At 40.6% G+C, this 11,176-nt stretch overlaps 1 protein-coding gene and 1 long non-coding RNA gene across 5 annotated transcripts; both read right to left on the bottom strand.

Moving 5' to 3' along the window:
• Nucleotides 1-5,574: 5,574 nt before the first annotated feature.
• On the bottom strand, nucleotides 5,575-6,101 carry LOC123490472. Its single transcript, XR_006660974.1, has 4 exons — nucleotides 6,083-6,101; nucleotides 5,913-5,960; nucleotides 5,710-5,790; nucleotides 5,575-5,596 (listed from the first exon to the last, which is right to left on the bottom strand). It is a non-coding gene; the product is annotated as an uncharacterized LOC123490472 (long non-coding RNA).
• Nucleotides 6,102-7,564: 1,463 nt separating this feature from the next.
• On the bottom strand, nucleotides 7,565-11,176 carry LOC123490471. Of its 4 annotated transcripts, XR_006660973.1 has the most exons (8): nucleotides 11,087-11,176; nucleotides 10,865-10,921; nucleotides 9,141-9,316; nucleotides 8,680-8,723; nucleotides 8,363-8,440; nucleotides 8,152-8,217; nucleotides 7,974-8,039; nucleotides 7,765-7,804 (listed from the first exon to the last, which is right to left on the bottom strand). XR_006660973.1 is itself a non-coding variant. In XM_045220510.1 (6 exons), exons 1-6 carry the CDS (start codon nucleotides 11,139-11,141, stop codon nucleotides 7,691-7,693), a joined length of 423 nt encoding a protein of 140 aa, XP_045076445.1. In that variant the 5' UTR covers nucleotides 11,142-11,152; the 3' UTR covers nucleotides 7,565-7,690. The 4 variants fall into 4 exon arrangements, 3 of the variants coding, with proteins under 3 accessions (XP_045076445.1, XP_045076443.1, XP_045076444.1); XM_045220510.1 differs by lacking the exons at nucleotides 9,141-9,316; nucleotides 10,865-10,921 and having other exon boundaries at nucleotides 7,565-7,804; nucleotides 11,087-11,152; XM_045220508.1 differs by lacking the exons at nucleotides 10,865-10,921; nucleotides 11,087-11,176 and having other exon boundaries at nucleotides 7,565-7,804; nucleotides 9,141-10,430.

Raw genomic sequence — 11,176 nt, forward strand, 5'->3', positions numbered from 1 at the left:
CATGCAACAGTCTGTCTAGTATGTGAAACCATCAGGAAAGGGCAGGACATTTTACCATTTGAATATGCCGACTGTGTCATACCAACATGCATCATGTAGATATTTTCTAGTTTCACTCTGTAAACCACCATACTTGAAGGAACATTAATGTAGTAATGAGCCTCATGCACTTGATGACAGTTATGTTGAACCAAAATGGCTACCTGTGGTTAAATTTACAAAACCATTACAATGGATTTATGCAAAAACTCAACATTGCTGTTCCACTAATGTTAGTCTTTAATCTCTAACGAAATGTGTATATTAACACATTATTATTATTGTATGTTATGTTAACTTAGGTTGCATATTTAAAGAATGCTCAAATGTTCCTCTGGTTGGCTCTCGGATGCATTCCTGTGAATAATCGGTGTCCGCTGGCTGGGACTCTGTATGTTGAGCCAGGGGTGTGTTCGTTCTGTGGGTGTTTCTATGTTGGGTGTTCTAGGTTGTTGTTTTCTGTGTTGGATAAGTGACTCCCAATCAGAGGCAACGAGTGTCAGCTGTTTGCTGGCTGTCTCTGATTGGGAGCCATATTTAAACTGTCTGTTTTCACTTTGTGTTTGTGGGTTCTGTTTCGAGTTGGTTGTGTTATACCAGTACTGTCACGTTTCCTCTTTTGTTGTTTTTGATATCGTTTCGATTAATAAATGAGTATGTTTGCCTGCAACGCTGCGCCTTGGTCTACCTTACCTGACGTTCGTGACATCGGGCCAATCCAGAGAGAGGGTTGTCCTTGAGCAGATTATGTAAATAATGGGAGTGTTTCTCTCATTCCTCTGTCTGTTGGACTGTTTTATTTCTCCTTGTTTTGAACAGTATGAGCTCGCTATCACAAGTCAACTTCCTTGATTTATGTGAATTTTTAAAATATTACTTCTTTTTTTTTGCAGTCTCAAACACAAGCATGTATTCAGTATTGAAGAGAGCGGTTTCAAGAGCTACATAATTGGATAACATATTATCTGCTCATGTCTTATGTTTGAAAGCTAAGTCGTTGGTGGGGGGCTTTTGTGTGTAGAAAAAATGGACAACTTGTCTCTCCAAAATGCAGTCATTCCTGTGAGCAAACAGATGCCTTGATGTACGGGAGGTACAACTTTTATCAATGCAACAGTTGGGACAAGGGTGTACAGGTCATGTACCCAGGAAGTGCTTTTATCAGTTTAACACTCCTGCTTACTTTTCTCTAAATACTACTTCATTGCCTTTCCTTCATTCATTCCAACCCAAACATTATTCTGTAAGATTATATAAATAACTAAAGTGCATTTATCTTTGCTGGAGCGGGTTCTGTCAGTCAAACCTGGGTGTTGATTTTGATGTCTCCCCATTCAGAACCATGGAGAAGCAGAATTTTTTGTCTTCGTCCAGTGTCACACCAGATAAATGCTTGTCCATTCAGATGGCCCTGAGGCCAAGGGGTATATTCAGTGCAGAACAATGTTCAGACTGCTCCAGATAGAAATGTATTGTATAGATCACACTTGTTTCAAATCGAAAGTGATGTCTGCTCTATATGTATGATTTTTTGCCTTCAAAGTTCTGAACATTGTGCCTTCCTGAAAGAGACATGGTTTTAGACGGAATTGGTTCACACCAAGCAAAGCATTTATTCCAGTAAATTAACTATGGTTGATATGGAGTGCCTTGACCTTGATACTAAAGACATTTAGAATGTACAGGGGAAGAAATATTGTCCACTTTACATTGTATCAAAACACTAACACTTAAGAAGCGTTCTAATTCTGTTTCACTTTTCATTCACGTGGTACAGAGACTGACCTTTTATCATGTCGAGACTAAATGCATGACTCATTCAATAAATCGGAAATTGTTTAGTTTTTTACTTTTCTTGGTTTTTAACATTTTGATAAATATGACATATATAGACATTCATTCAGACTAGTAGTTTGTGTTGCAGTAGATTTATACAGTTTCCCATAAAGGATAGACTAGCCTCGACTATTGTTAGTTCAGCAGTTTAATATGGAATGACGCTCAACGCGTGCTATGGTAGGCTATTGTAATCAACTGGCGATTTTAAATAAATATTATGAATACTAATAATTTGCAGCGCTGATGCCACTATGGCTGTGTTGAGACGGGCAGCCCAATTCTAGTATGTTCACTAGTTGGTCTTTTGACTGATCAGCTCTGATGTGATTGGTCAAAAGACCAATTAGTGAAAAAATATCAGAATTGGGCTGCCTGTGTGAATGCAGCCAATAACTTCTAATGCTAGGGTTATAGCTACTTTGTCTGGGCATGGACTCTACAAGGTGTCGAAAGCGTGCTCCACAGGGATGCTGGCCCATGTTGACTCCAATGCGTCCCACAGTTGTCTCAAGTTGGCTGGATGTCCTTGGGCCATTCTTGATACACACGGGAAACAGTTGAGGGTGAACAACCCAGCAGCGTTGCAGTCATTGACACACTCAAACCGCATGTGCCTGGCACCTACTACTAAAGTGTAACGATTCGTTTTAACAACGATTCGATTTGTATCACGATTCGTGGTTGTCGATACGATTCAAGGACGATATTGGTTCATTTAGAACGATACGATCCGAAACGATTCAGTGACTTGAAATCGATTCAGTAACCTTTTAGCCAAAAATTCAACCAGTGTGACTGAAATAAATACCTGGATACTGGACAGTGCAGGTGAAGTTTCCTAGATTCCTGTTTCTTGTAAGGACCGCAATGGTGGCTTGATAATTTCTAGCTCGTCGGCTTCTCCTCTGTCATCCGCCATGCTATGCTTTGTTGTCTTGGCGCCTTTGCGCTGCTGCTGGCGCGATGACGTCACGGATAGGCAGAGTGAATCGAGTAATGTTTAAAGCCTTTATCATTAAAAGTGCTAAGAAAAAACATCCATATAAAGTCTGACGTGCTTAAATCCAATGGGTTATTTCCTAGTATCGATACAATCGATTTATTACATTTTAAAACGATGTTAGATCGATATATGTTGTCCAAAAGGCCAACTTGCCGAGCACAGATCGATGTAGTTGGATCATAGGAATATAAATCGATACATCGATGTAGTAGATGGATCGTTACACCCCTAGTAAAAACACTCCAGTGCACAAAACAGGGGCACTGGAAAATACAAGGCACACAGGGAATATTCCCGGCGATACAAAATACATGGAGCTCCACCGAGCTTCTCTCTCCTCCACAATAAACAATACACACACAAAGACAAGGGGCAGAGGGAACACTTATACAGGTACTAATGAGGGGATATGAACCAGGTGTGTGTAATAAACAAGACAAAACAAATGGAATGATGAGATGAGGAGCGGCAGTGGCTAGAAGGCCAGTGACGACAAACGCCGAAGCCTGCCCGAACAAGGAGAGGGGCAGCCTCGGAGGAAGTCGTGACAGATACTGTATATTTTTGAAAGAACACTATATTTCCCTTGACAGAGTAATGCTGAATGTAAAAAATTGCTAAACTTACCCCACTCTCCCCTACACATGATGTAACATTTGTTTACGATTGACAGATAATGTTTAAATGCAAAACACTTTATTTTGTGATGGGGCCCTCAGCTCAGTTTGGGAATCTTAATCCAGGCTGGACAGCAGGAACTCAACCTGTATTTCTAGATTCCGCATCACCTCCCCCGAGAGCCTCTCTGGGCTTTCATAGATTGACTCATTGAGGTTGAAGATGGATTCTAGCCATGCCTTCATCTGGTCCTGTTGACAACAGACACATCATCAACTATTATTGAGAGAGAGAGAGAGAGAGAGAGAGAGAGAGAGAGAGAGAAATGTACCTTAACGAGGAGGTAGAAGTTCTCAGCAGCCTCTGTCCAGGCTCCTCCAGGAGGGTCAATCCTCATTATGACTTGCAGGAGCAGATAAAGGAAGCTACCAGGCTCCTGGAGAAGGAACAGGGGACATGAGTGAGTGTCTACAGATCTGATATGACAACAGTGTGTATAGCATAGATAAACAACAGGATGTTCCATTCTTAGGGCCACTTACAGATATAGGAAGAGATGTCTTTCCTTCTAGAAGGCTTAGTAGAACGAATTCATAAAAAACATCTGCGAAGTTGATGCGGTCGATCTGAAGTCAAACAAATAGGATAATTACATAATCTTCATTGACAAGCACTTTAGAAAGTCTCATTGAGTAGATGTTAGATGAGAAGACGGTGCCTGCAGCTAACGCTCAAGCTTGCATGTAGACCTACTCCTACGAGAGCCATCTCCTGCTCTAGTCGCTTCCCCTGTTTGCTGGCTCATTAATGAAGTTCACCAGTAGGTCGTAGGCCTGCTGAAACTGCCTCACATCCTCAAAACAAAACAATCATAAAATTCCTTAAAACTTAGATCATAAACTCAAAGATTCAGGTCTGTAATTCAAAGGGCCTCCGATTGTTTGGCTAGTATGACGTTGAAACTTTTCAACTAAACCCTATGAATCACTGTTGCCTAAATGTAACCCACTGTGCAAGAACTGGTTGAATCAATGTTGTATCAATAAAAAATGTCAATGTGATGATGTTGAATCAAAGTGGGAAACTGATTGGATTTGAAAGAAGTCATCAACGTAAGGGAATTTCGTCTTTTAACCTAAATCCAATTACGTTAATTTTTTGGGGGATTTCACATTGAATTCACATTAGTTGACAACTCAACCAAATGTAAATCAAAACGAGACGTTGAAATGACATCTGTGCCCAGTGGGAACTATATATCTGGTCTGATGAACGTTGCACAATTATGTAATTGGTTACCTGCTGGTTGAGCTCGGATAGTCCACTCAACACCATCCTCCCAGCGTGGGTGAGGTAATTGAGGGAGGTACTGTCTGAGGATGTCAGAGCCTGTGAGAACAAGACAGTACATTTACAAATAGTCCAGAAATGTTCATGAAGTGAAATACAAAAGGTGCTAAATTCACATTTTCTCACCTCCATAGCATGTCTGATAGCGGCCAGCCTCAGAGAGAAGTTGGTTGTCCCTTGGTTTTCAAAGTAACGCCTGTAAATAGAAATGTTCAATAACAAATGTTCAACCTAAGAAGCTAAAACATCAGTGCCATGAAATTAAGAAATAATTTTATGTTAGCCTATATTATAACTGCAGGATTCAGAAAGACCATACCAATGTAGGATCTTAATTTGATCACTCTTTTGTTGCTGAGAATTTTCCTGCACGGCAGGAAATGCAAACTTGTAGCGTATTTGGAATTTTCAAGTTTGTAATTTCCACTTTGAAATTTTAGACTCGATTTGCCCTAACGAAAAATGTATCCTGTTGCTGCAGGATTATTTTCCTGCTGTAGCAAACTGTCTCAAATTAAGATCCTACATCTGTATAACTACAATATTGGGCAGATTATTTCAAAGCAAAGGTTTTTACTATAGATGAACACATGAAAGCGAACCCACCGCAACTGGGGCACATCTGCAGCATTATTTTGCTCCTCCACAAACTCCTCCTCAAACTCCTAAAACAGACATCACATTAACTTAAACTCTACTAAAGAAGGAAAACATGAAATTTAACACTGTGGTGGAGATATCCACCTGCTGTTTAACACACAACATGTGACACTGTCAGCCCAACACTGAAAACCACCATATTGAAAACCCCTCAACCAAACACTGAAATAAATCATAACACAGAGAAACAACGGGTGTACCTGGGCATCCTCATAATAGGTGAACTCAGACCTCCTCTTGACAAGGCCGGACATGAGTCCATGGATCCTTCTACCAAGGAACTAAAAATGAGGCAAGAGATTAGAACGTGTAATTTCATTTTCTGTCAACATGTATTTATTCAAATAGGTAAATGGACATTTGCCACTTTACATTTTTTCTGTGAAAAATTGCCTGACTGTACCTTAATACCAATCAGCTTCTTGTTGGTGAGGACCACCTGGACGAGACCCTTTAAAAGAGACAGAGAAACATTACATTTCATCCAGGAAATATAAGTAGACCTATAGCATGTGCGTCATTTGACACAAATCAGGTGCATTTGAGACGAAAGACCAGTTGAGAATCTCTCACCCATGGGTCCAGGATTTTTCCTGGATGACTCTGCTCCACCACAGCTGCTTCTCCACTCCCCTCACAATGCACAGGTGATGCATGTCCTCTTCATTTTGCTATAAAGAAAAAAACTCCTTCAGTCTCCAGACCTCTCTCTATATGTTAGCTGTAGATGTCTATAACATTTGGCAGGCGATTTCAGTTCTGAGTATAATCCCTGGCAGTGATATAGAGCCACATGATGTTCGTCGACAAGTTTCCCCTAGGTTTCAATTAGGGACAGACATACAAAAGAAAACCCAGAGACAATTGGGAGTTCAAATACACAGGTGTGTTCATAAATGTTAAGAATATGTCTGAAGTACCTGCACTCGTCCATAATGGATATTCCAGTAATGGAAATGAAACGAACCCCAGTTCCCAACCAGCTGCAACTTCTCATAGGGAAAACCAGAGTCTTCCCTATTTGGCTGAAAAACAAAGACATCCCCTAATTATAGAGATTGCTCTGTGATTAATAAGACACACAATTGTGGAGATAGAGGACATGGTAATGTGTACTATTACTAATCAGCTATGACTGTCTAATAATGTGATTGACTACCTGTGAATGGCTATCTGAAGGTGCTGACAGTTCGTCAAGCACTAGCCTCCCAGCTTCAGTGAGGTGAATGGTAGGCTCCTCAATAACCAATTTGGAAGTCTGTGAAAAAAAAGGGAACAGGGTAAAGTAAATTCTCCCTATAAGATCAGATGAGCTTTGGTTAATAATGTGTTTGGTTACCTGTGTGTTTAACACTGCAAGCTCTGTTACCAGCATTCTCCCAGCACGAGTGAGGTAGTAGACTGGTTTGGCCTTGGAGAAGACAGGCTATGAAGACAAGGGAATATGTTTTTTCATTATGTGGTTTTATAGAAAACTAGTGACTTGATGTTAATCTTTAATATCCTCTAAAGACCAGAGAGTATCAGAATGGATAGACTCACAAAGATAGGAACACACAAGGGTCCAGACCAAGGGATTAAAGCCAGACAGGACCGGTGCCCAACCTCCTCATCAACGTACTAAGGAACAAGACAGGATCAATTTAAGAGTCAGTTTGAATGATAGACTGGTACTGTATAGGAGTAAAATATTGGCATATGGGAAGATTGCAAGAGGAGGCCACTGCAATGATAATAGTTGAAATACACAGGTCTGAGATATAAATGTTAAGAACATGTCTGAAGTACCTGCAGATGAATGGCTACCTCTTCAAGCTGAGAGGACAGTTCATCCAATACCATCATGCCAGCACGAGAGATGAAAATGTGCTGCTCAGTCTTGCAAATCTGTAAGAAAATGAGGGAACAGTTTTAAGGGCATCAAAGTATCCCACTACCATAGTAGATACTGAAGGTAATCCTGCCAATTAGATAAAATGAGCTTTGTCCAATAATCTGCATGGTTACCTGTGTGTTTAACACTGCCAGCTCTCTCACCAGCATCCGTCCAGCATGGGTAAGGTAATAAGTTGGCTGCAGTGTTACAGACTATTACAAAAATAGGGAATATGTTTACAGAAATGTATTTTCATATTGTTCTACAGAAAGCATCATGTTTATGTTTAAGTTACATAAACCAGTCTAAAGACCAAAGAGTATCAGAATGGATGGACTTACAGAGCTGGGAACCCACAGAGGACCAGACCAAGGGATTAAAGCCAGACAGGTCCGCTGCCCAACCTCCTCATCCACATACTAAGGAACAAGACAGGATCAAATTAAAAGTCAGTTTGAATGATAGACAGGTAGCCTATAGGTCTGACAGACTGCTATAGGGAGGATCACAAGAGGAGGCTACTGCATGATAGATTCTGAGACACTACACAGGTCTGTGTTGAAAGGTTAAGGGAAACATCTGAGGTACCTGCATATGAATGGCTACCTGTTCATTTTGAGAGGACAGTTCATTCCATACCATCCTCCTAGCTATCTGTGAGAAAATGAGGGAACGAACATCAAAGTATTTCACTACCGTAGTGGATACTGAAGGTAATCCTGCCTATTAGATCAGATGAGCTTTGTCCAATAATCTGCATGGTTACCTGCGTGTTTAACACTGCCAGCTCTCTCAGCAGCATCCTCCCAGCATGGGTAAGGTAATATGTTGGCTGCAGTTATAAAAAATAGGGAATATGTTTACAGAAATGTATTTCCATATTGTTCTTCAGAAAACGTCATGTTTATGTTTAAAGTACATAAACCAGTTTTAAGACCAGAGAGAAGACCAAAGAGTATCAGAATGGATGGACTTACAGAGCTGGGAACCCACAGAGGTCCAGACCAAGGGATTAAAGCCAGACAGGGCCGGTGCCCAACCTCCTCAACCACATACTAAGGAAGAAAATCAGGATCAATTTATGAGTCAGTAAAATGACAGTTTGAATGACAGATTGTTATTGAACCAATCCTGCTAATGAAGCAGTATTGTTATAGCCTGGGTGCCAGTCTGTTTCAGCTCTCTGTCCACTCCTTATGGGATTGTGATGCCAATATCATATTGCCACGATGGAATTGGCAAGAGAGCAGAAAGACTGGCACCCAAGCTATTGATAGGCCTGCAGCATTCTTACCTGAACAAGGACTGGGTCCTCCTGGTCCAGGGTGGGCTCATTATCTTTATGAAAAACAATAAAGGATTGTTTTCTCTAAGTTTAAGAAATACTAGCTACAAGACACCAGACATCTGTCCATGTAGTTAGGCTGATCATATATTTACTTGTGTTTTATATTGTATGACATCAAATGTATTTATGTGTCTGCATAATGTACCAACATGTTCAATTAAACCTAAAGCAAAGGTTTGGTTTCAAATGAGCAAGTTTGTTTGTTGTTGTTAATCTAGGGCTACACTGTAAAAAATGTCATCACCATGATTGCTACCTAAATGACACCCTATTCCCTATTTAGTGCACTACTTTTGACCAGCGCCTTTTAACCATAGAACTATGGGTCCTGGTCAAAATAAGAAATAGGGTATTGGGTGGCATTTGGGACTATTACTATTTAGACATTGTCAAATATGTAAACTTACCCTCCTCAACCGTGACAACACGGTCCACGCTCTCCACGGTGGCCAGTGCATCCTCACCGATACCGTAATATTTGCTATAAAAGTAGACTGCCGAACCGGACGCAAACAACAGGCCAGCTGCACTCAGAAGCGGCCTCTCGCGGAGGAATCTCAGCGGGGTCGCTGTCAACAAACGACTGAACATAGACCTACTCATTATCGCTCTACATACTGCAGTGATTTTGACTGAGTTCAAAACCATCTGACAATTCTTTCTTAGAATTACAGGGTTTTATAGGGACCATTAATACGTCAAATTCTTCCATAAGTCATGGTTGGCTATGTCACAATGGGACAAACATGTTTATCAAACTGATTAAAAAACACTCAACAGTGACATCAATTAAATTGAATTTTGAGCATGATTTGGGAGTTTATACAATTGTAAACTATGAAACCATTGTTTAGAGAACAGTAGGAGTATAACCATTTAGAAAATACTGTATCAATGGCTCTGAGTAGGAGTAGAAGGGACAGCGTCACAATGCGCTCGCCATGGTTCTGAAAAAGAACGTTGCTGCGTTCATCAGCTCTGTGATGTTCTAGGCGGAGACACTCACTGAACCACTCACTTTCACGTTCAAGGTGTCAAAGCGTTCAACCAACATGCATTGGACTAAAACATCATTCAAATAGTTACTAAAAAGCCTACAGATATGTTTTACATTATTATTTTAAATCTCCTGCATAAATCAGCTGAGATAGCCTACTCTTCTCATCTCTTCGCCCTCCTGCCCTGGTGGTTATATCTGAGCGTTTTGATAACTGATTGATAATTTGGATTATTCATATCCAAAGTGAAATGCTGATTGTGTCATATTTATAATGTAGGCCTAGTAGCCCACGTTTCATGACATAACCCTAATCCTAAAATAGACTAAAATTGAAACCCTGGGCGAGCACACAAGCTCTGGCTGTACAGCCGGCAACAATAATACATCCAAAGAGGGTGGCTGTTGAGGAAAACCAGTACACCAACACAAATCTTCATTAGGAGATAAAAGTAATCAGAGGCTAAAAGAAAATGGCAGACAATAGAAATCGAATGCGTATGTTACGGCTGGTTAGTGTTTTAATTACGAAGGACTCCCACAAATCTATTGTCTCTCTAAAAAACTGTAGGCTGCATATTGGTGGTCAAAGTGGTCGAAACGGTGTAGTGATCCTCGCTAATACAGTGAGCCACATTACAATTCTGACCAAGTGGGTTAAGTCTGTTGGAGCGATGCGTAGGGTGTGTGCCTTTCACGCATGTAACCTGGGTTCGCTTCCCACCCCTTGTTTGCTACACTATTTTAGGAAAGGGACATCTTCATGACCAACAATCTTACTCTAAAAACGTTTGTGAAAAAAGTTTGGTCAGTCTGTGAAAGTTAGAAAAGGTTGGTTAGTCTGTGAAAGTTAGAAACTTCCAGCAGGAATTGACAGTCATCAGTCAAGGTGGTTGGATTATATAGCTACAGTGGTGCTATGGTTCCAAAAGTGCTGGTGATAAAATTAACATTACTGGCATACACATTTCAAAACAAAAGCCTATGATCAGGTATGGAGTTTTGGAAATGTTGTTAAACCCAACAGTCTATACTCTATAGCACAAAGTGTGATGTCCCCAATGATAAAATTGCATGTTACTCTAATTGTGAGATGTGTTACAGTTTACAATAGGCTACTTGGGTCTACTATACCTTCATCCTTTATTAAAGCATTCGGTTGCTAGCATTATCTCCACAAGCAAGGGTATCCTGGGGAAAGACACATCTTCTCCTCCCAGTAGACTAACTGAATCAAAGCCTCTAACATTACTCCTAGATAGCCATGTAAACACGAACCTCAGTGGCAGAGCTAAAGCTCATCTGAGATCTTGCATAGGCTGCTGTTTACCATAATCAGGATATTTTTTTACAAACCTTGGCGATACTTTCTTTGTTCTCGATTCGGAAGAAACTTGTCTCTTATGAACATCTGTGTGCAGTTGCAGGTGGAACTCCAAAAAACAG

The sequence above is a fragment of the Coregonus clupeaformis genome, unplaced genomic scaffold (assembly GCF_020615455.1).
Source record: "Coregonus clupeaformis isolate EN_2021a unplaced genomic scaffold, ASM2061545v1 scaf4086, whole genome shotgun sequence".
Taxonomy (NCBI): Eukaryota; Metazoa; Chordata; class Actinopteri; order Salmoniformes; family Salmonidae; genus Coregonus; species Coregonus clupeaformis.